We start from the raw sequence: 24,169 nt of genomic DNA on the forward strand, positions 1-24,169 counted from the left end.
GTAGAGTAGAGGGGAGGATCACCTCCCTCGACCTGCTGGACACACTCTTCTTAATGCACCCCAGAATGCCATTGGCCTTTTTGGCCACGAGGGCACACTGCTGGCTCATGGCCAACCTGTCGTCCACCAGGACGCCCAGGTCCCTCTCTGCAGAGCTCCTCTCCAGCAGCTCATCCCCCAGCCTGTATTGGTGCAAGCAATTATTCCTCCCTAGGTGTAAGACCCTACACTTGCTTTTGTTGAACCTCATCCGGTTTCTTACTGCCCAGCTCTCCAGCCTGTCCAGGTCTCGCTGAATGGCAGCACAGCCTTCAGGCATGTCAGCCAATCCTCCCAACTTCGTATCATCAGCAAACTTGCTGAGGGTGACCACTATCCCCTCATCAAGGTCATTGATGAAGACGTTGAACAAGACCGGACCCAACACAGACCCCTGTAAAAATATATACAAATAAATAAAATACATTGTCAAGCTCAATATCAAAGGAGAGCTTACCCTGGAAAATGTTTCTACAAACTTTCTTGAGGAAAGAAAAGGAGTGGAGATGGATAATTATAAAATTAAAATAAGGAGTGTGATCACAGGTAAGAAATACATTACTTTGCAACAAGTCCTAAGGAACAAGTTGAAGGACAATTGTAAAATGAAATCATGGAGGAAAGGAGTTTGTGACATATGCAACAGGAAAAGTCAGAGGAGATGGCTTCTCGTAAAGAGATAACACAGCTCACAAAAACATGCATAACATCTTTCCTCTTGTGAAAAATCAGAAAATTATTATATTATTACATACATAAATAATGATTGTAGATAAATATAAATATAAAATGACTGTAGATTGATTGCAGATTAACAGCTCCAATGGGCATTTTTTTTTTTTCATATCCACTCCATGTTTACCAATATGACTTTAATGAATTCTTAAGTGTTCTAGCATAAGCTTACGTGATGTTTAAGTTTTGCAGAAAGTCAAACCTTTGCATAAGAAAAATTTTACCCCATAATGCAGAAACTGGGTTCCTATTTCCCTTAGGAAGAAGACAAATGGGTTTATGTAGCATGTGATTTTAAATCCTTTTTTATTCTGTTAATCTCTAGCTGAGGAATTGTGATTGAAATGCAAAAATGTATATGTATTTTCTGATAAAACCCATTTTGTTTTAGAGACACAAAATGCTATAAAACATACACACTTTCTTCAGGTTTCTAAACTGATGATGGAAATTCCATAATCAGAACATGGCACAACCAATCCAGGTTAAGCGATAACCATTTTTCAAAAGAAAAAAACACAACCCTTTGAAGTGTTCTTAGAGTTATATCCTTATAATCCAGACATGAGAAGATCGGTATTCTTAACAGCTCTGAATGCACACCCTTGAGCTGGCTCCAGATAAAAGCTAGCACTTCAGTTTCTTTTCCAATATCTTCTGTGATTCCTTACTAGCAGTAAGGCACAGAACAGCACATTACCTCCACACGATTTCCCATCTTCCCCCAGTTTCTGGCCAGCTGGACATTTGCAGTGGTAGCTGCCAATGGTGTTACAGCACTGGTCCTGACAGCCTCCGTTCTCAGTGCTGCACTCGTTTACATCTGTCAGTAAAAAGATTAGGTGGTCAGCAAAAGGGGATGTGATATACTTATTTAAGAACAACTGCATATGATTTTGGTTCTACAGAATGAGAAAGTCACTGAGAAATAAATAAGGACCCTTCTGGTCATCTCTACTCCCATCTGTGATACTGTGACTCACAGTTCAACCCACAAGTGCAATGGGAGAAACTTTGCTTGAGTGCAAGCTGCAAAGTCAACCAGCATTCAGGTTAGAGAGCAAGAGAATTGGGAGGAGGATGATTAAGCAACAGAAGATAAGCAATATTTTGACTGTACAAATGGAAGCAGTTACTTCATTTGGAGACACTCTGCTACACCAATAGGGAAATATGGATTTTTTTTTTCTTTTTTCATTTTTAAATCTAACTAGATTTCATCCAAAAGAAATACAATAATTAAAAAAAAAAATAAACAAGAAAGAATGAATTTCCTATATATACACAAGAGAGATGAGAACCTTTCAGCAGCAATCCCTAGCTGCTAATGATTAAGGTTTACCAAGGTTTGCTCTTTGAAGAGCTTGAGATCAGTTTTACTAGTTGGCTTAAGATTCCGGTTAAAAATCAAAGAGTTAAAAGAAATTTTAAGGAAGGCTTCAGATTATTTACAAACAAACAAACATACATAGAAATCATGAAACGTCAATATTTGCCAACGTGTATTGGGACGAGCATAAGCTCAGAGACCTCATTACTCTACGGCTCTAAATTCAGTGCGATGACTGATGTAATAAAACTTTCTTCATCCCCGGTGACACTGGCAAGCTACATTAAAAAATATTCAGTTATGTCAGAGCTACACGACAACCCAAAGCTTATCTCACACAAAGCCAGCAAAGATGCTCTCGATTTGGTGATTTAGAGAGAAATTTTTCTGAAGAAAAACCACTCGCACACCCCAAAATGCAAAAACAAACCGTACCAAAATAAGACATTCGTCTGTTCGCTTCTCAGCAAGAAGCTGGGAGAACATATGACAAGTGACAGATCTCAGTCCTGTTCCTCAAAGCACAGGAAGAAGGCAGGGCAGCGCCGAGCATCGCGCAGAGGGCTGGCAAAGCGGACATGTTCTAAGTGATTTACTGCTTCTGAATAGCACACATCTCAATATGCCTCGTGGTAATAAACAGCGATGAGCTGCACAGTAACCCCACTCCACATCTTCAGCACTAATAGTGCTGAAAACTAGTAAAATCTCTTATTCTTTCTTTTCCAAACAAAATTATGTGAGTAATTCATGTTTTCTAGTTCGGCATCCACAGTGCCACATGATCTTCTAGCATAAAATATTGACATAAATATTACGTCGTGCGGTCTACTAAGCACAACCCAACTGATTAGCACCAATATCCAATTGGGAAAATACCAATATTTTCATCCAAAGCACTGAAAGTGAACCTTTCCAGATGAGTAATCATTATCCTCTTGATTTCACAATAATAACATACACGGAAGTGTACGGTGTTGCTGCATATTAATGTACAAAATGTTTTTCTTCCTGATTGCAGCATGTTTTATTTTCAATCAGGAATCTTCTTATTAAGCATTAAAACCTGTGACCCATCTGGATGTTTTGCCCCAGTAGCAGCACTTGCTGTCTGACTAACAAACTCCTCTTCTTCCACCTCTTTCTCATCCTTTATTTGCTTCTCTCTGCCCCAATATTTGTTTTCTTCACTGCTTTATATACCAAATATCTACTGATTTTTATATTATATGATTACAGACTTGTCAGTTAAAAAAAAAGGGGGGGAGGGGAAGAAAAAAAAGGAAAAAATGACAACAACAATTCTGTCAAATGATAAATTTCTGTCTGCTTTCTATGTTCAATGTCATTCAAGGTTGCAAATATGTTTGCCTTTTGGATAGCAAGAAAAACGACAGAAAATTTCTGACATGTAACAAGTCTGCCAGGCTGGGGCTGACGAAAGTTCAATGTTATCAGGACTATCAATCCATCTGTAATGACATGCTGTAGGCACCTCAGAAAAATAAATGTGATGCTTTCTACCACGATTTTTCACATTTATTTATAGATCCAATGTTGCAACACAAAAACGTTATCCATGGGATGCGCTCCATGTGAGCTTTCAATCCTGCGATGGGAAGTCTTAAAGAGAAAAGAAATTGAAAAAAGCAAACATCTGGATGAACTTAATATTAACTTGCATGTGACATCTGCCACACGCGGAGAAAAAATTCACGCTGCATTTTAAATCAGCAGCATTCATGGATGGAGATTGTAGGTATATCCCTATGTCCCATACTCCCAGCGTGAGTCATTACAGAACTGCCCTACGTACAAATGTATTTATTTGTTCAAAAATCTCAAATATTTGATATCTTCGCAGCAGAGGAGCATGTCTGTTTGTCTTGAAATGGATCACCTTTGCTCAAATAAATACGTAGGAGCCACGTGCTGAACAGAGAAGGGCTGATCCCAATAGCCATCTGCATTCTTCCTGGATGCCACTGTCCCAAAATACCCCATAGCAGAGCAAATCTGAAACATGCCCAGCTCCAGAGAAAACAAACTTTCACCAAGGTTTTAGGTAAGTTGAGATGACTCAAGATTTCCCACAAATAAATACAAATTTTATATAAATGCAGGCATTGGACAAGAAGTTTTTCATCAGTAATTCCAAATTTAGATCTAACAGGGGTGACCTGCACACCGTTGCTGTATATGGGCTGCACAGAGTTCAGCATCTTCCACAGCAACGAGGCACAAAGCCTACCCTGCCTGCAGGGATGGAGGCTTGCTTGAGGTCTGCAACAGGCAGGGAAAGAAAGCCCTGCAAGCAGGGGCTGCTGCACTGCAGCAGGAAATCATTGTACTGAATGAGAGTGTAAGTATATCTAGTGCAACTTAAATGCATCTATATGAGCATCTTACGATAGACAAATGCCTGGTACATGAACAAAGGAGTACATTGGCATGCATGCTACTGTTTGTTTCATAAGGAGGTGTAACAAGCGACTGCCTCCAAATTATAATGCACTTGACAACTTTTCATTTACAGATCTAAATAATTCGATTCCAGTTTTGAAAGAGCTAAGGATGCAGAGAATGTCTAACTCCACAAGGCTTTAGACACTGCCTTTAAAACTACAGCCCAGATGGTCTGCAACCAAAACCATATGTCTGAATAGATCCTGAAGCCTGGGAAAGTTGATTTGAACTTTAAAGGCCACTCTGTGCTGTGACATCGCACAGTTCATGTGAATACAGACGCAACACAGCATCGTTACACACAGAGTGCACAATGCTCACGCCCAGCTCCTGCATCTCTCTTTTTCTTCGTTTCATGCAAGATCTATATAACAGTCGTCTTTGGACAGTAATTGTCTTGAAAACATAAATTACATCCATCACTTCCAGCGCAAACCATAAATTATTTTCTGAATAGAAAACAATGCTGCTCATTCTGATAGTCAGGCGCAGTTCTACACGTGTATTGATTAAGCACTCTTATGCTTTATTAGGTTTCCTTCCTCCACAAAGTCAATAACTGGAGGAATAGTTCTTGCTGTTATGAAGTATTGTAAATCTGAGCTGTTATTAACAAGCTCCCGATTAGTAGAGCAAACCTCTCTGAGTTTGGCACAGACTTTTCTCCAGCCAGCTCTCAGAGAGCTTCCCCCATTGCCACCTTATCCCACAGCTGTTGAACCTGTGCTTCCACCAGTTAGCACCTCCTTTTATACAGACATCTTTTTTTTCCCTTTTTCAGGGAAAAATTACTGCTGCATGCATTCCTGTCCATCCCCTTGTCACATTCTTATACACAAAGAGCGTCAACCACCCAATTTATCTGCTGTGCTCACGGCCCACCCTTCCTTAGGGAGGTGGATCTCTTGAAGGGGTTGCTTGCCTTTGTTACTGCATCATTAAAAAAAACTGATCTCAGGAAATCTTGATGAGAAACAAACAAAAAAATAAATACATAAAAGTCCTTGTTAGACATACCTCACCAGCATTAATTTTTTCTTATTAAAATGGTAGGCTGATGATTGAAAAGAACCAGAAGATGCATCAGTGCTTTGCCCTTGCACGCATCAAGAGTAAGTCCTTTAAAATCAGAATAAAAACTGGTAAAAGGAAAAAAAAAAAAACAACCCCACAAGCTTAGAGTTTAAATAGCAAGTTAAAGAACGGCTTTAAGAAAGCAATGCACTGGCCAGGGCTGATGTGCTGGGCTCAACCTGCTGCTAATCTGGCGCAAGATCAGGAAATGCTCAGTGTGTGCTCTGAGATGGAGATGCCCCACTCCAACACCTGCTCTCAGGACTAAATCCTGTAACCTGGCATTTAACAGTCCTTCCAAATCTTACTGCTTATCCTCCAAAACCACATACACGGCTGGTCTCTTTCATTCTTTTTTCCTTCTCATGTTCCTAAGCTTCAATGCTATTTTGCAACAATAACTTCCAAACCAAACTATTGGGTGAAAAAAACCACTGCTTCGATTTTTTTATCCCACTTTATGAAATCGCCTTTAGCAGGAACAGCTACTTCCCAAAAGTTAACTGCAGGACCTACACCAAGTTTTCTACACCAACAGGAATGACTACAATGAAAGGAAAAAAGCCCGTCAGTACAATGGAATCCTGTAATAGTACTCATTTTTAACTTCAATTTCACACACGAGGTATGAATAATGAAACTGAACATCTCAGAATACCTGAATTAAGCAACAGGCTAACGACTGCTAATTGGATGTGATTGGAGATGATTGTGGAGCACGACTAGAGCTATGATTACAAACAGAGCACCCAGCCCAAACCGCGAGTAGCACTGCTGCAATTAAAGATATTTTATCAAATTAGACAAGAGTTTGCCTTCCCCTGCTATGACAGTTATGAGCAAAACATAAAAGAAAGCCTAATTTTCTGTAATGTAGCTTTTCTTACAACAGAGCTCTTCTGAGACGGATTTCTTTCTGCTCAGACTTTACACGCCACAAAATGGAGCCTTTTTAGAAAGAACGCAGGACTCCGCAGTGACATCCTTAAAAGCCTTTGCTTTTGTCTGAAAACACAGTTGTGTTACAAACGCCTTCTCTTTGTGCTATATCTGACTTCCATTACCAACAATCGGTGGCTACGCGCACGCAAACAGGAGAAAAGACTCTGAACTTTGGAGGTTTGATTTCACGACATAAGCTCTTATCTAACTTGCAGGCAGGTAAACATTCTGTGAAGATCATTTCCAAAGCAGTTATTATTACTGAGACTTCGGGAGCCTCACCGAGTCAATTTCTGGCAGGAATTGAAGGCACAAGTTAGGTATTGGGTTCCAGCCAAGCCAAGCGCTGGAGCCTATTGGGGAGCTCACCAAGAGCAACTTGACCCTGGGAAAGTCTGGCAGCCTTCCACCTCTTGTTTCGTGGGTAAGAAAATCAGGTTTTGATCAAAAAATGAAGGCTGAGATGTTCACAGTATTTTCTTTTTTCGTTTTTTTTTTTTTCCATTGAGCTGTCCAGCTTCCATCTTCTGTATCTCAAGAAAATTTATATGCAGAACTACTGCCTTACGCCCTCCTTCCCATTATCAACCATAAAATGGGTCATCAGACTGCAGTTGTATGGAAAAGGCAGATATGCTAGGTCATTGCTAAAAGCTTAGCATTTACATTTATTATCTTAAGTGGTAAGATGTAGTTAGTTTGACACAAAAAAAAAACAAAATAATCAAGGCTATGTAAAACCATTGGGGTTCTCAGGCCACAGTAGCTGCAGTGTGACAACTGACATATATGTGGAAATAACCCAAAGGTAGCTACAGGTTAGCTAACACCAACATCTTCAGGAACAAACACAATCTCAGAGGTGAGCAGCACTGACATCAAAGAAGCACGACAGGAATGTGAAGGCAGCTCATGCTCAACCTCTATTTTCGAGAGATTTAAGATGTCACCTCCTGCGTAGAGCACGGAAGTAACAAAAGCAGAGATAAAGAGAACACTGTGCAGCAATTTCGGAAAGAAATAAATACTCTGGCTTCCAGGTAAAGCCTGTAAGAACGGGTCAGAGCCAACCAGATCAGCAGTGGCACACACTGGGTGTTTAGATGCCTGCTATGCTGTTACTTCAGCATCCACACATGACAGCAAGCAGAGGTGGAGATAACAGAGTGGGGTGAGCTGAAGGCAACAGGATATGAGGGCAATGAGAGGGGCCTTCTGAGAGCAGCCTCCTTGGAAAGGGAATTCCAAATAATATAATGGAACTTCAAATCATGATTTTTTTTTTTCCCCTCATTCCAGGAAAGGCAACAAGGAAAAATACTGTTATAAATGTAGACCAAAGTATTTATTCCAGCTTTGTCTCTCTCTTATTTTCCTGTGCTCAGGAAAAGAATGGATTCACAGAAGCAAGTACACAGCTCCTTCTTTCCAGTCCTACAAAATAATTGCAAATCTGGAACTTCAGTTCACCTTGTATGCATGTAGGAAAGGGGACGACAGTACAGGAAAAGGTGGCACACAAAGACCTTTCCAGAAAATGTTTGGGACCACCTGTTTCTTCTACCAAACAAAAAAGCTCCTGCCAGCCAGAATAGTGTATGAAGATACAGATATAACTGAAGCATGGAACAGATGTATGCCTGGCTTCTGGTTTAGAATTAGAATGATGATTGAGTTTTAACTGGAAAGTTCTATTTTCTTTTCTTCTGTTTTCTTAATAGTTGTCCTTGCCAGTCAATGTCTATCATTGGTAGGACAGGCTCTGCTCATCACTAGGGATTAGATCAGGCAGCAATGAATGACAACGCCTCTGCTTCTGCATTAAACATTTCTTTCTTCTTATTTCCTGCTGAATATTTCCTCTTGTCTTTTGTCTTTCATTATTAGGAGGAGACTCCTAAAATCTCTCCGTGTAGAATTACTTGCTACCTTGTCAAATAACCTCTGCAAACCACAGTTGTAAAGCCATCTCACTTTTTCCTACTATGGAAAATAACTTTTCTGTAATTATTCTCCTGGGTGGCTGGAACACGACCATACAACCAGGTCACCCCTTTAATAATGAGCATAAATGAGAACTCTTCATTGGGTCTGCACAGACGTGTGTCGTTGCCACTTAGCTGTGCTCACTCACAGTGCCTTCTTGTAACAGATCTGGCACATCAAGGGCAAAAGAATCCACAGAAATAAAAACAAATGATTAAATCTTCATCAGTTTAATTTGTAAAGAAACCCCAGGGAAGTCATTATTCCCAGGGACCTCACTGCCTAATTTGTCTTCCAAATTCCTCTAGCTTATTTGGCACAAGTGGGTGCTCATTAGCTGTTACTCAGTGTTCCTGCAGGGCAGGTTTCCTAAGAGCAGCATTGTGCAGCACCTTGATGGAAAGACACAGCTGCCTCGAATGCTTCTAAAGGGGGGCTAAATATTCCAGAAATATCCAGAATCAGCAGTGAGGTGAGCACCCTTGTACTGAAAAGGAATCCCTGCTGATGCATTCAAGCAGGACACCTGAGCTGGTGATGGAGTTAAGCAAGACTGAAAACAAACCACGTTCAAACCACTACCCTGTTTTTTCCAGGGGTATAATAAAAGAAATTCACATTTGTGCTCTCAGCAAAGCATTGGTGAGATGATGAAAACACTCATGGCTTCACAAATCCAATTGGTCTTCTCACATGTGATCATTTTACACTTTTAAACATCCATTCCTCCACCCTTCTCCCTGCAAATGTTAGGCATATTTTCACATCCCTGACTACTAAAAAGGGCTTACTGTTGTAAAATCTTAAATAATAGTACACAACCGGTTTTAAGATAACCAGTTGTATTTTGTCAGCAGCAGTAAGGTCACAGTATTAAAGTTAATACTCTTAAGTGGAATATTTATTAGAAATATATTTAATATTCTTAAGATTTATTATAGATGTTCAACAAATTAAAAACAGACATCAAAGGGCAACAACTGCTCGGGGTGGAAAAATCAAAGCATGGCCATGCAGGCTGTGCAGAAATAAAGCCATCCACACAGCATCTGTGTGCAGAGCATGCAACCTGGGCAAACAGAGGCATATTCCAGAGCCATGTATTATTTGGAGGCCTAGTCCTGCTCTCAGAAGGCGATGAAATAAATCTATAATATGTTTACCTTCATCTTTCACTCATTCTTATGGGCCACTCAGAGCTTCTAATTTATCCCAGTCTCTTCAAGCCAAATGCTGACAGATCTCTAGCACGTGGAATAACAGTAGTATGATGCACATCAGAAGAAACCAATGCACAACAGCCTGCCCTGAGCCTCCCTCACACTGCACTGTGGGTTCTTTAGACCCAAGACCCGTTTTGCTGCATGCATCCATTCCTCCTAAGTGTGAGCATCAGTGAATTTGATATTTCACATCCCACATTTGCAACTTCACCCTTCAGCTCCAATCAAAAAATAAATTCCTCACATTCAAACCAGCCTAATTACTGTTTTCGCATGGAAAAGACAGCCAAAATCGTTCTGACTCACAGAAGGAAAGTGTGATATAGGAGAAGAGCACATTTAGTGTAACGTTATGGATGGTTCTGAAGATCTAGCTGGAAACAAGTTGCTCCTAACATCGTAGCAGTTGCCAACAGTCACCACCTAATATTGCCTGAGAGGCTGCAGTGACTGTTCAAAGGCAAAGGCTCTGGTATCTGAGGTATCACGCTCCGTTACTGATGGTAATGCTGAATTTTTACCAGCTGGAGAACATTCCTGGGATGGCAGCAATCACATTTTTACCACAAGGGATGGATGGATCCACTACACAAGAGTCTCAAAAAAGCAGCACGTTACCCCCAAATCCTGACAGCTGGCCATGGGGATTTCTGAGGTCAGAACTGATGCAGTATCCCATCAAGTTGACTTACAATTACTGGGTACTTCACCTTTCTCTGTACACTATACCACCTTCTTGGCTCACTAGAAGCTTCATTATTGCCCCATCCAGAGGGCAGAGATGTGGAACTCTCTCTCCTCTAGTGTAAGTGACCAGCAAGTCCCTCCTGTGCAAATCAGCAGGTATGGAGGAATGACTGACAGCTCTTCCTTTTCCCCTTTCTCACAGCCATCCACTTCTGATTACAAGTTACAGACTGGCCATCCAAACTTTAGTGGGGTTTTCCTCTCAAATGCTAATGTATAACAATAAGAAGGGGGGAAAAAGAATTATAAATTCTACCAAGGTCATTAATGTACAAAATGCAAATTGTCTCCCATTTGTCAAAGACCCTGGGGAAGTCTAGAGATAATTGAAATGATATATGAACAGAGGAGACTAACTGCTAATGGTCTGTATATCAATGAATCAATGTCATATTTATGAAGGGCTTTGGGAAATTATTTTAAATACTTCATCTATAGCTGAAGTTTAGCCTACTTTTTCTTTTTAATGCTGAAAAATGAATGATTAAGTTCAGTTTATAGTTACACAACTGTAAACCTACAGTAATTTAGGCTCAGTAGCAAGATATTGAAAAACTACTGAAGTTTGTGCCAGAAGTGACCAATCTCTTCTATTACCATGGATTATGGTGTAAGTAAGAGCAATATACATTTCAGAGAGAATCAGATATAGGACCAGCCCTCACTCTCATAGCATTCAAACTCATTTATTTTCCTGCGTGTCTCCATTCCTACAGAATTTGAATAAATGAGAAAAACAGGGAATATACCAATTATTCTCCTGCTTCTCTTTCTTTCTCTCGAATTTTTAATTACAGAGTGAAATGCAGGGACTATTTGCTGGTGCATTTATGGGATACTGACCAAAAGAGGAGAAAGAAACAGGGAACAGGAGAAAGAGATATCTTCTTTGCAACCAAAAGTGAAGTAAATCTTGGAGGCAGTGCTGGTGTGGGGGCAAAGAAAGCCAGATTTCCTCTTTAAAGGAAGAAATAACAAAAATGAGGGCATGGCTCTACTCAGCCTTCTCCTAGTTACGGGCAGAGGTTTGATCCCCCTGTACTTTTCTGCTTTCTTTCCCATGCAAGAAATAGTAAGATTTCAAAGGAAAGAAAACCAGCTCAACTCCAGGCTTTCTACCAAAAAGCATTTTTCTAGCAGAAAACCCTGTAATATCCAATTTAAGTGGCAAACATCAGTATGCTGAAACAGGTAGGCTCAGTGCAGGCTTACCTGAATGAGAGTCCCCTTCATCCTCTTTCTCACTGAATGAAATCACGAGGGAGAACAGGGAGAGGAGGGAAGTTTCCATGAACAGTGCAGGATTGGGAGAGATTTGTTTCATCTGAAAATGGTGCCACGATAGCTCAGCTCATCAAAATATGTAACTAAGCTGGAAATTACATCTGGATTTCTTCAGAATTTGAGTAATGTACATAGAATTGATATTCTCATGATACGAGAGGCAATGGCACACAAGCAAATGAATGCGGTTGTCAGCAAAATACTGCTGTCAAGCAGTCTAAGATAACGTGCATTGCAGGTACAAAGCTCACACTCAGTTTTTTAGTCATTATAGCAAAAACGTACAAAAAGAATTGGGAAGTCCCATTGAGAGTTCCCAGGGGTTGGAACTGGTCTTCATGATTACACCGTAGCACTGGGGAGGTGCTGAGGATCCCAGCCCTTGGGGTAACAATAACTCCTGAAGGAAAACTGATCAGTCCACAAGACTAATGCAAAAAGGACTCTGCAAATCCATCTGTTGATGCCCAGCACTGGGCATACTCTTCTCATTTAGACTTCTGAACAAACACTCCAGAGGTTAATATTACTGGGTAGAATGAAATTCTCAGTACCTATTTTCTCAAAGAAAGAGGGGGAAAAAAAGCAGCTAAGAGCACAAATGAAACAAGGTATCTCAAAAATCAAGAGACCTTCATGTGAAGAAAGTGTGGTTTGGTTGAAACATCTGAAAGTACATAAAAATATCTGCCAAAAATACCTGCCTTTTCTCCCTTGTCACCACTCTTTAAATCTTCATTTCTCTATCAGTCTTCCTTTGCATGAGCTCAAATTAACCACTCTAAAAACAGTAATATAGCATCTTGCCTCAGTTAAATGAAGACATATTTTTCTCCTTTCACCTATCTTTATGCATTCACTGATGAGCAAGCAAGAGGAAAAATGTCTGCACAGAATAAAAGCTGCAACAAGGAGTTATAGCTGAGTTTCTTGAGAAATCTCCAACTTCCCAACAAGATGGGCACCACATTTTCTCTCTGAGCACCTCAACAGCACAGCTTCAAGGAGACATCAAGGGAGGGACAAACCATCTTTTATGGATTTTCAGGGAAGAGGAACATCAGCTCTCCATCTCTGTGGGCTCCGGTGCTATGTAATCACAGAAGTCACTCACTCGCCACACAGGTGTACAAGGCTCCATCAATTGCTCTCTGAGAAGCACTGTCTTGTCCCTCTTGTTGTTGTGGTAGCTTACTAAGCAGCCAATTAATAAAACATTCTATGCCTCCATTTCTTGAAGGATATTCGTTCTGCCAGATATTCATATTTCACTCATTCAAAAAATGAAAAAGACAATTCACAAGAGTTAATGATACAGTACATGTTAACCGATCGGTTGGCTCTGTGTGAGATCACTATTAGATCACTATATGAGAGTGGTGAGGTGCTGGAACAGCTGCCCAGAGAGGCTGTGGATGCCCCATCCATCCCTGGACGTGTTCAAGGCCAGGTTGGATGGGGCCCTGGACAGCCTGGGCTGGTGTGAAATGTGGAGGTTGGTGGCCCCGCATGTGGCAGGGGCGTTGAAGCTTGAAGACCCTTGAGGTCCCTTCCGACCCAAGCCATTCTATGATTCTATTTGCTGAGAACACTGTATGTGGCTTTTCAGGGACATAATTACTTGCAATGTTTCAGCACACTTCTGTTTGTGTTTTTGCTGTTTTATCCACGTGTCTCTCACGTAGTCTTAAATGAAAGCTGGTTACCTGCCACTGACTGCCCTGTGCATTCACAGAAGGAAGCAGAAGTGCATCTTTCGAGGTATGTCCTCATTAGTGGCCGAAATTTCCCTCTTACCTGATTCTTACTGCTTCTGTTTAGGAAGCCTAGCTGAAACCTTGAGATAAATTTGCCCCTGTGTAAAGTTTCACTCCAATCAGATCTTCCATTGTCTTTCTTATTTCATTAAAATTTTGAGTTATATATACAAACTGTTCGTCATAAACATTCATTCTGGAAATACTGCAAACGCAGAAGATGTCACAGTCATTTCTTCTACAGCTTTTCTTTTTGTAGGTGACATTCATATTGCAGAATAATTTAGACAGTAATTTAATCACAGGGTTTAGAGGTCCAGCAAATGTTACATTTACATAATGTCAGTCTTTCAGCAGATAATTTGGTCCTTTGCATGTGTTAAAAGACGACACGGCTTGTTAAGATCTTGTTAGTATGTTTAACCCAACAGATGAATGGCTGGTTTGTTAATCTGCCATATATTTCTAATTTTCCTAAGAATGATTATAAAATTGTATTTCGAGCTCTTTCATTCCATCAGAGTGACAAATCAAAAAGATTATTAAATCTGGGGATCTAGAAATCTCCATAAAACAGTCACAATTCTGCTACACAGCACACAGCAAAATGTCCCTCACATAAATATTACAATAGTTATTATTTTACTTATGCTTACATTAAGCACATTTGACCTAAAGCACTAAAGTGTGCCACAAACCTTATTTTTTTAATATTTTCATAAGGAAGTATGGTTATTCAATTGTTTGAAAATCTATTTTTTTGTTGTTTTCCATATCAAATGCTGCTAAGGAAATAGAGGAAAAATTATTTCGTTTTAGTATGGTAATGTTACTGCCCTGCATACACAGCAGATGAAATAAAAGCTGGTAATTTGTTATTACTCAAGGAGAAATAGCATGTCTGTACAAGTGATTTTCAAAAGGTACCACTGTGTAGATAGAAGAGCAATAACCTGGTCAGTCAAACTGCATCTCAGGAGCCTTAACAGCAAATATCTGTAGCTAGAACTGCTTAGCATTTTTTGTTGGTTTATTCTTGTTTGTTTTCAAGTTGCCCATTGCATCCTTGCCATTTAGAAGACCAGAATTTGCAGTAGAAAAACTGCTGTGTTACTCAGTCAGCCCATGCCAGTGGAGGATGTTTTCCACTGCCTCCCTTGTCTGGCTTTAAATGTGCTATAGCTGATCGCAGACAAAATCAATAAGCCAAAAATTACACCAGCAGCTGATAGCACGTTTGGTCATTTACTTGTATCTTGGAGCAATTTCACCACTCTTTAAAACAGAAATGTGTTTACCTAGAGGACAAATTCATACAGTTTGCTACCAGTGAAATATATACACTCATCCAGAGCAAGGGATTGAAAGGAACTGCAGAACTGAGTAGAACAATGCAAAGAGGGAGTCCCTCCTTATTCTCCTTAATCCACTCAGTTCACCATTTTCTACTCCTACCTTTATTCTGCAGAGAAACATTCGCTTTCTCTCCTGGCATTATATTTTGAAATGACCATATTGCATTTCTTAAACAACTTTGTTTCTTCCCATCACACACTTATGAGAGTACCAGACAAATATGGAGGAGGTGGCAGTCTCACCTCCTTACAGCATTTTAGAGATACAGCTCTGGCCCTTACTGAATGATGGATAACATACCTAATCTGAGTTGTGATGGAGTGGATAGTCTAAGGGAGAGCAGAGAGGGTACATCTGTTTTCCAATACAAATTATGAGAATTGTGCTCAAAATTCCACAAGTCACAGTTTTGCAATCTGTTTCACTTAAGAATTATTTTCATTTAATACAGCAACTGAATGGAATTTTCAATTCACTGTTTTTAAAAGTAAATCTAAACACCATTTCAGTTATAGTGAATTTGGGCTCAGGACTCAAGGCAAGTAAGGAAACCCTGTCCATTCAAGGCCTAATAAAATTCTGTATAATCTTAAACAAAAATTGGAATTGATTTTATTTCCAAGAATAGGGTGAAGACAAAGATTTAAAACCATCAGAGTTAACTAACAGATTTAATTACCAGTGGTTAAAAAAAAAAAAGGATTATTTTTTATTAGCACCTGAACACTGCATGCTTCAAATTTAGAATTAAGGCATAGCATCAATGGGCAATAAAAAAAACACACTGATAAACTGGTCATCTGAGTGATACAATTCTAGGCTCATGACACGTCCTTTGCTCATTCCTTAGCCTTTGAATTACAGCACTAAGCTTGGATGATCCAATACCACGTATTTCCTTACTTAGTTCCTAAATCCTTAGACAGTTTGAGGAAATAGGCTAACAAGGGAAGATTTTCTTCAGTCAGATGGTCAAGCAGGTTGACCCCTTTGTCAAATAGACTGGCAAAGAAATTCTGACTTGTGGGTCTGTACAAGGAACAAGTTGAAGATGTGTATAATGTTAAAGCTGTCCAAAAGTAAAGGTGTATCACAATCATATCTTAACCACTTAATGGAGTCATAAGAAAAAACTCGTTTACAAGTCCGAAATCAAACCAGATCCTTATACAAGGAAAGCAGAGAAAAGTCATAGAACTTACTCCAAAATGATCTCATCAGTGACATTTCTTCACTCATGAGCAAGATTCAGGAAAGAGAACCAGCTCTGTGAGGAATGCACGCCGTTTCTATTTAATATTAAAGCTATTATAAGCATATCAGTGGCTTCTTTAATTCTCATGTTTCATACCTGTATCACCATAAAAATCTATTCTTGAAATCCATATTCTCATCCAATCACTTTCAAATACATTCCTTCCCTAAAGAAAGATAAAAGTTGTGATTTTACTGCAAATGAAATAAGAACCAATTCAGAAACCCTTAATGTTTCTGAACCAGTGTGTCTTGGGGAATTGCTCGAGTTTCAAGTATCTTTTTAAGATGGGCAGCAGCAAGGACATCCTTCGCTGACAGCCATCAATGAGCTTAACTCAAAATAAAAGTCTGAATCAGGATGAAAGCATACAGGGAGTATACTTACAAATTGGAGAAGAAAAAAAATCTCAAAAGGTCAGACTTCCTTCATGGTGAATATATAGTGAATTGGGACACATGGAGTGCTCCAACTTATATCTTAACCCTTATGAAGCCACAGAAGATTAAGATGTGAATTTCATGCTATGTACGTATATTCCTTACGCCTCACAATGTAGCACCTTAGGAAGTATTTTATCAAATTTATTTTTCAAACGAACTTCATCCAGCATTGGGAATGATGAGCTCCTTTGGTTTCTATTGCTAGTGTTAGGCCTGGGATGGGTGACAGCCATCCCCCAGTACCAGGTGATGCACAAGTCACTTATCTGCTTTTCCTGGGAGACCCTCGATTACAAATAACCATCAACTGGCACCAAACCTTGGATAATTGATAGCATTGCTCACCTTCCTCTTGCTGTAAAAGTCACGCAGTTCAAAACGAAGCAAAGCCTTTAAGATATGGATGCTCTTCACACACACAGGTTACATATTTAATTTCCTACTTACTGGAGTCTCCAAACTCAGCAGTAAAGGGAGAACTCAAGATCACCAAAATAACTGGGGAGAACAGAAGCTAGACAGTAGAGTAGTGACAGAAACCTCAGGAGAGGTCACGCAGATGTTTCCTGATCCTAAGCATAAATTACCTGCAGTAACAACTAGTAAGCAATTAATTCATTGGTCAAATTACCTCCTCATGCAAAAGGGAAATACTTAAGTGACTCAGTGTGCAAACAGCTCACCTGCTTCCACAGCCACACACAAGGCACATGAGACCCTGGGATGGTGAAGTCTCAAAAACGTCAGCCTCAAACAGGCAAGGAGACAAAAAAGATCTGAGATTTAATTAGGCCACAACTTTATTAATCTATTTCTTAAGGGAAGCACTGGTGATAACTTGCATGTTGTAAACCATGATTCATTTTTTAATCATTTCTGTCTGGTAAAGAGCTGTGTCAATATTTCCTTCCCTCCTATTCCACACAGCCAAATTCCTCTGAGTGATACCAAAGAGATGCGAGTGGGGGGATATCTTTACTGCTATTAATCTCACATTGTACTCCATTTCTTTATTTTTTTAAGGACAACCTCAATTCCATGGGGAAAAGTCCTTGCCCAGGCAACACGCAGTTATGACATTTTAGCTCACCTATGTCTCCTGGATTGCAGATGAGCATGGAGATAATTAACACTTCCTCTGAAGAATTTCCCCATCGGGAAGGTTGACATTAATACCTTTAACATCACATCAAATACAATCTATTCAGAGGGCAATTATCCATTTGCATCACCCTTGTTGCCTTCTGGGCTCGTCACCACCTGGAGGGTCGTGTTCCAGTAAATCCCAAGAAATCCACCACATACATCCTCTTGTCAAATCCCAGGAGAATTTAGTCTACATGGTGAATAAATGCTTTGTTGAGCAATTTTTGGCAGGTACTAACCCATCCAGCCTTGTACTGACCATTCAAGAATTGTTTTGCCTTTGAGGAACAGCTGCTCATTTCCAGGGAAACTGCCTATCCATTTGAAGACCCAGCACACAGTAGATCCAAACATTTGCTCTCACTATATATATATATATATATTATTTTTTTTAATACAATTCTACAGCCCAAGACATATTCAGATAAAGATATGACAAGTAACTGTTATGGTATTTACAACCTTTGGGCGAAATATTCTGCAGACATTACTCCACAGACTTCAGAGTTACACCACAAGAGAATACGTTAATTGTCTGGCTAAGAGCACTAAAGAAAAGTTCTTGTTATTGTTGTTGGAAACCAAACGACAAGCAATTCATTACTGCACTGTAATGCAATGTAATTTATTGGTTGATTTGCTGTGAGGGATTTTAGCTACATACTAATACACATACTATAAAAAGAATGCAAATTCAGTAATGCAAGACCAAATGAATGAGAAGTAACATTTTCTCACAATTTGCAAGAAATTAACCTTTAACGTTTTCCTGTGCTTTGGGAACAGCACTTGGCCAAAAGCTCTTACAGTAATAAAGCAGTGACCCACAGCAAAGAATAAATGTCAAAGTGAAATGATAACAGCAAGCCTACTTACCAGAAAGTGGTAATTTATAAGATTTTAATTTGAGATTATCGTGGGGGGTCAGCCTTATCAACTAATTCAGAATGTAGGTCACAATTATAGCCCTTGAAGTGCAGTTCTGCTCTGAAAATGTGACTGTAGAAATGGCATGTTTATTATTTCTAAATGATTTCTTTATCAGATATATTGAGTTTACAAGTAAAATGGTAATGGAACTTGTTTGCTTTTCACTTTCTCCAAATTTTACACTTCTGTAGCTCACTAATTTTAGTAGTTATTTCTGATACATTACCCTAAAAGGGAAAGCAGACCCCCTACTTCTCACTTTCCTATTTCAAGTTCTACAGAGCCAAATTACATCCTAGTTACCCTCTGCATCACCAAAAGCTTTCAACAAATTTGCACATATCTAAGCCAGCTGGAATTTAAAGCACGACTTCTCCTGATAGGGATAAAAAATGCAACCCACCTTTCACTGGAGACAAATTCCTTGGGCAGTACCAATCAGCTCCTCCCCATCAATGTACCAACAGCACACCATCTCTCCCTGAAGTTTTCTATGGGCTTTGTAGGTTCTCCAAGCTTAATGATAGGAGGAGAAAGGGCATTCAATAGGTTTCACCCTGCCCAAGCTGGTGACTGTGAAGTGCTAATAAGGCACTAATACCAGTCTAGAGCAGATTACTACAATAGCTGGAATCCAACATTTGTTTAACCCTAAACCATACTTTAAATAAAATGGCCACGGAAGAAGAAAAGACCTACCAAGCAGGTTTCTTGCCTTATGTCATAACATTATACTCCTGTGAGCTCCCAGTTCCAGGTGGATGGACGTTACACAGTGTAATTGCTCATTACTCCCAGCTGCTCAGCCTATTTTTAGGGATGCATTTGGGCCAGCCCTCAGCTGATTTACAGAGAAACAAAATTAATTCCAAAGGGGCAACAAAATTAAATCAAAGACATTTGCTCCACCTGTGCCCATGTAGAGGTATAGAGACAGGGATGTTGTTTATGAGCAGGAGGGACCTCATCTGTCAGTAAGACACAGCAAGTTCATTCAGTGCTGCTGATGCCATGAAGTCCTATCCAGCCTGTTACATGTTGAGATCTTGTACCTACTGTTCTTTCTTTTTTCTCTAAACTACAAGGAAAGAGGCTAAAAAAGCCCCTATGACTCTTTTTGGTAGAACAAGCTGTAAACAGGGAATAAATTAATTCAGAACAACAGACTTATTTTCCTTTCCATTACACAACCTGGAATCAGGGTGTGAGTAGATCAGACCTGGACAGAATGCAACTGAGAAGATAACGTATCTGACTTCAAAACAAGGTTGTGTTCTGATTTTTTCACATCCACAATTTTATTTAATAATTTTATCCAATAACTATAAATGTTTCCTCAGTAATTCCATCTTCTGACATTCCTCCTCTGCCACAACTTTCTCTAAGCTGTTATGTGAACTTACAAAACTTCATTTTGACATGCAAATAGACACTCAAAGCAGACTGTGATCTGTTTTTGTCTGTCCTAAAAATTGCCATGGATTAAGAAAAACACTAATGCACAGATTTCATGGGGTTACTGAACTTTACTATACCAAAAAGTACAAACCTGCCAATACTTCAAAATACTTGATAATGATCTCATCTTATCTGAGAAATATTACCAAGAGAGGGAATAACTGAGCAATTATATAGACTGAAGAGTTGATGGCATTGTCTGGTGGTGACAACTGAACAAAAGACAGCATAATGTTAAATATAATACCTTTCATTGCAAAAAGGGAGGGGGTGGCTGTCAAGAAATTATTCGTTGCAGACAATTTGTTGCTCAATGGCCTGAAGCAATACCAAGGGCTGTTAGAGCTGATATGACAGTCCTTAACTGCAGTAACAATCTACACGTTGGGATTAATGCTATCATCAAATTCAAGCAACGGCTTATAACTCCAAATATTGGCAGAAATAACCAATTTTCTGTCTCTTGGAAGGCAGAATATCTTACGTTAGGTAAACCGTAATTCAAAAGCAAGGGAAAAAAAATCCATCCCTCCAAATGAATAGGTTTCACATATTGTAGTATGTGTGTTTGAAAATATATAATTACATGTCAGGAAACAGCCCAAGAAGTAATGCACTGAAAACACCTTTCTGCTCTTTTCTCCCAGGTTGAGTCAGAGTTCAGACAATCTTTTAAGGCTGATGCAGATGGCTTAGCAGACACAGAAGACTAAGCCTGCCTTTGGGAGGCTTGGCAGGACGTGCTTGATGACAAATTCACATGAAATGATTGGAGGTCTTCCAGAGTGAACAGATATTTTGACTAATAACCTACCAACGTAACCGGCGTGAAATACCCAGCCTCTTTAGTTGTGTCTATCTCATCAAAGCTTCAACGGACAGCAGTCCAAATCCCTTGAAAAACTAACTAGGAAAATCAGAATGTGGACAGAGTATCAAAATGAGTCTAAATTCAGTCTTAATAGACACTGCTTATTATTCAAAGCTTTTAAGAAATTCCAGCGGGGTGCCAATTCCCACAATAGCAAGCTATCTCATTAAATTTTTAACATCCAACTTCTGGTCCAGACTGGAAAAAACTCAAAATAGATTCTCTCTCCAAGTCATCTATCATGTTGGAGTTTCCAGATGGCTCTAGAAAGGCTGCAAGTTCAGGAGCAGCAAGAGCTTGATTCTTCTTAGAACAGATTACTTGTTCTTACAAAAGATCAAAAAGGTTTAATTAATATTAGAACGATCTTGTAAGTTCTCCCACACAATAAGAACGTTGAAATGAAAGCACAATATGTTTCAATTAGGACATTGGAATATTTTATATCCTTGTTTTGACTAGAGAGCAGAAAGGAAGTCAGCAGCTGTTGCACCATTTGATGTTATCCCTACTCCCTCCTTGGTCAGGGTTTGCACCAATCTTCTGTTTGTGACTGGGGCACAAACCAGCGCTGAGATATGAGAAAAGCAAAACAAAACAAAACAAAAATGTGCTCTTATTTTTCCTTTTGCGACTGTAATTTGAAAAAGAAGAAATGAATGCAAAAAACAGATATTTTAAGCAGAAAACTTTCAGAAAATATAGAGGCCTTTTGACATTTCAGTGATTTGTGTATCATCATCTCGCTGCCTTCTTATTAAGAGGCTACATCACTCTTGCAAACCAGCAATGAGTGTGGAAGTATTTATTATTATCTGTATTTTCAGTACAGATCATCACAATTTGGTGAGAATTGTCTGTGTGCAGAGAGGGCGAAAGCAAAATGTAATTACTACTTTTGGATCTATTTATTTCAGAAGCTGGACACAAGTCATTGCCATGACATTTTCATTTTCCTGGATACACAACTGTATTGTAATCTCATTTACACTGGTGTAACTGCATGAGGATCAGTGAGCTTTCCCCCAGTTTACACTGCAGTAAGGAACAGCAGGAATCAGGCCTGTAACTCTTAATCACTAATTCTCGTTCACCTCTTGCATGCAACAGTAGCTGTCAAAAAGCTTTTGGAAAACTGTCAATCTCCAGTAAGAGATAAAATCTTGATTAATAAAAATAATTTAAAGCTGAGTTTGTTCTACTGGAAAGAGAGGTCATTGGCACTATGGTGTCAAGAAGCCAATATGTTTCAAACACATGGTATTCTTAGGGGAAATCAAAGCAAAGTCTGCACAAAGCCTCCTGCCAAGTGAGCTAACAACTCCATTTAACAAAACACAATCACCCCAATGCTTGGAAGAACTCCTTCCTTAATAAACAAAAAACAGGGCAAAATGAAGACCAAAGTAAAATTATCTATGTGATCAAAATCAGAAGCAAAGATGGAAATGGTACACTTTGAACAGGGGCAGATGGGGGCAAAGGAAGGGGAGTTTAAGAAGAAAAATGGAAATGATCAGCAACAAAAATTCAGTTCTCCAATTGTCTGTTCAGTCATTCCATGATTTCCATAGAGGCTGGTTAACAGACTTGTGTCTACAGACCTGTTCAACCTGAGAGACTCAAAAGAAAGACTGTAGAAGTTCAAATGACTGTACACAGCCTGACTGTCCCTTTATTTGCAACCATCCTGTGGGTGGGTGCCCTCTGAGACCAGCTGTTTGAGTAACACCATTATTGCTTTCAGAGCATCCAGTGACTCAGTGCAAGAATCTCAATCATGAGGTTACTCCACCTGTACATGCACACCTGCCAGACACCACTGGGCTTGGCAACTTTCTCATTTTGAAAACCTTTCACCTCCGAAAAACCCAAACCCAACCGCTGTCAGAGGGCATTCCCATATAGGATAAACACGCTTTTATGGATGCTAAGTATCCTTTCCATCTCTGATTAGGGCTTCAATGGATGCAATGTGATTCAAGTCACTGGGTCACCCTCAGCTACCTCCTGTGAAGCTGGGAGAGCGTATCTCTTAACTCTGAGGTTGAAAGCTGAAATGCCTTTGCATCAAATTTCCCTTATTCAAGTTACTACATGGTATACCTAAGAAGAAAAAGAAGCCAAGACATGCTTCCATTAATATGAGTATGTGTATATGTAGCAGATAAACTAACTAGCTACATCACAATATGCACTGGAGATGAAACCAAAGCAAATGCCAGCATGATATATTGTGTCAGTAACATCAAAGGAGAAGGGGAGGGGAAGCGAGTGTGAAAATCAAATACAGTGCTTGGGAAAGAAAGCTAATTTTGAGTTTGATGTGCACGAGTGACACTCATTAAAAATTGACGAGTGCATGTTGGAGGATGCCACCTGGGATTATGCAACTGCTAATTAACATTTAACACCATTTTCTAACCTTATAAAATATTCTTAGCCTGCTGAAGGCTTCTTCATAACAAGCACAGTAGAAAAAAAACAACACCCAGCACCTAGCAACAACAAATCGAATGGGAAAACTTTATAAACTTTATAAAGCAACATAGGATTCATGAGGAGCTTGCTTAAAGGGGCACTGCCAAACCAAGTACAGCCTATTAACAGCTGAAAATGTGTGTCTCTGACTCTGTTCTTCCCCACCTGGGGCACACAGGAGAGCAAAGACATGCTCGCAGCTACCTTTGAGCAAGCTTCCAGCAGCCATGCCACCCAGCTGCAATCTCCCTTGAGATTTGGCATGAGCAGCACGACAGCTGGTGTTCTTACCCCAAAATCTGCCCCCTGGATTTACATCACTACCTGGTTGCTGGTACCTGGTGGGGATGTAGATTCCAAGGCACCAACATTTGTTCTTGCTTTAAGTTCACGTGGCTTAGGGGTCCCAAACAGTCAATTTTAGAACTGGGGTAAAGTACAGTGGAAAAGAGAGTAACTGAGAAGAGCAGAGGAAAGCAGGAGTAAGAGCAGACAGAAAATAGATAAGATGACCACAAAACCCGGGCCTGGTGGGATGGATCATAGTAGCAGGATGAAAGGGAAGCATCTGCTGATTCAGCACCAGGAGTAAGGAGTCTGGGAATTTGCACTCCAGAGAATTTTAAACAATGAAGCCCAATGCAAA

At 39.7% G+C, this 24,169-nt stretch overlaps 1 protein-coding gene across 3 annotated transcripts in view; it reads right to left on the reverse strand.

Moving 5' to 3' along the window:
- LOC100541567 (multiple epidermal growth factor-like domains protein 6) overlaps nucleotides 1-24,169 on the reverse strand; it is a 162,575-nt gene that overhangs the window by 71,262 nt on the left and 67,144 nt on the right. For all 3 annotated transcript variants that reach the window (XR_004160872.1, XM_010716953.3, XM_031555003.1), the window contains exon 5: nucleotides 1,475-1,597. Coding sequence is in view for 2 of the 3 variants with exons in the window: in XM_010716953.3 (XP_010715255.2) it covers nucleotides 1,475-1,597 (123 nt within the window). In the remaining variant the exon portion in view is untranslated. The remainder of the gene's footprint in view (nucleotides 1-1,474; nucleotides 1,598-24,169) is intronic.

The sequence above is a fragment of the Meleagris gallopavo genome, chromosome 11, assembly GCF_000146605.3.
Source record: "Meleagris gallopavo isolate NT-WF06-2002-E0010 breed Aviagen turkey brand Nicholas breeding stock chromosome 11, Turkey_5.1, whole genome shotgun sequence".
Taxonomy (NCBI): domain Eukaryota; kingdom Metazoa; phylum Chordata; class Aves; order Galliformes; family Phasianidae; genus Meleagris; species Meleagris gallopavo.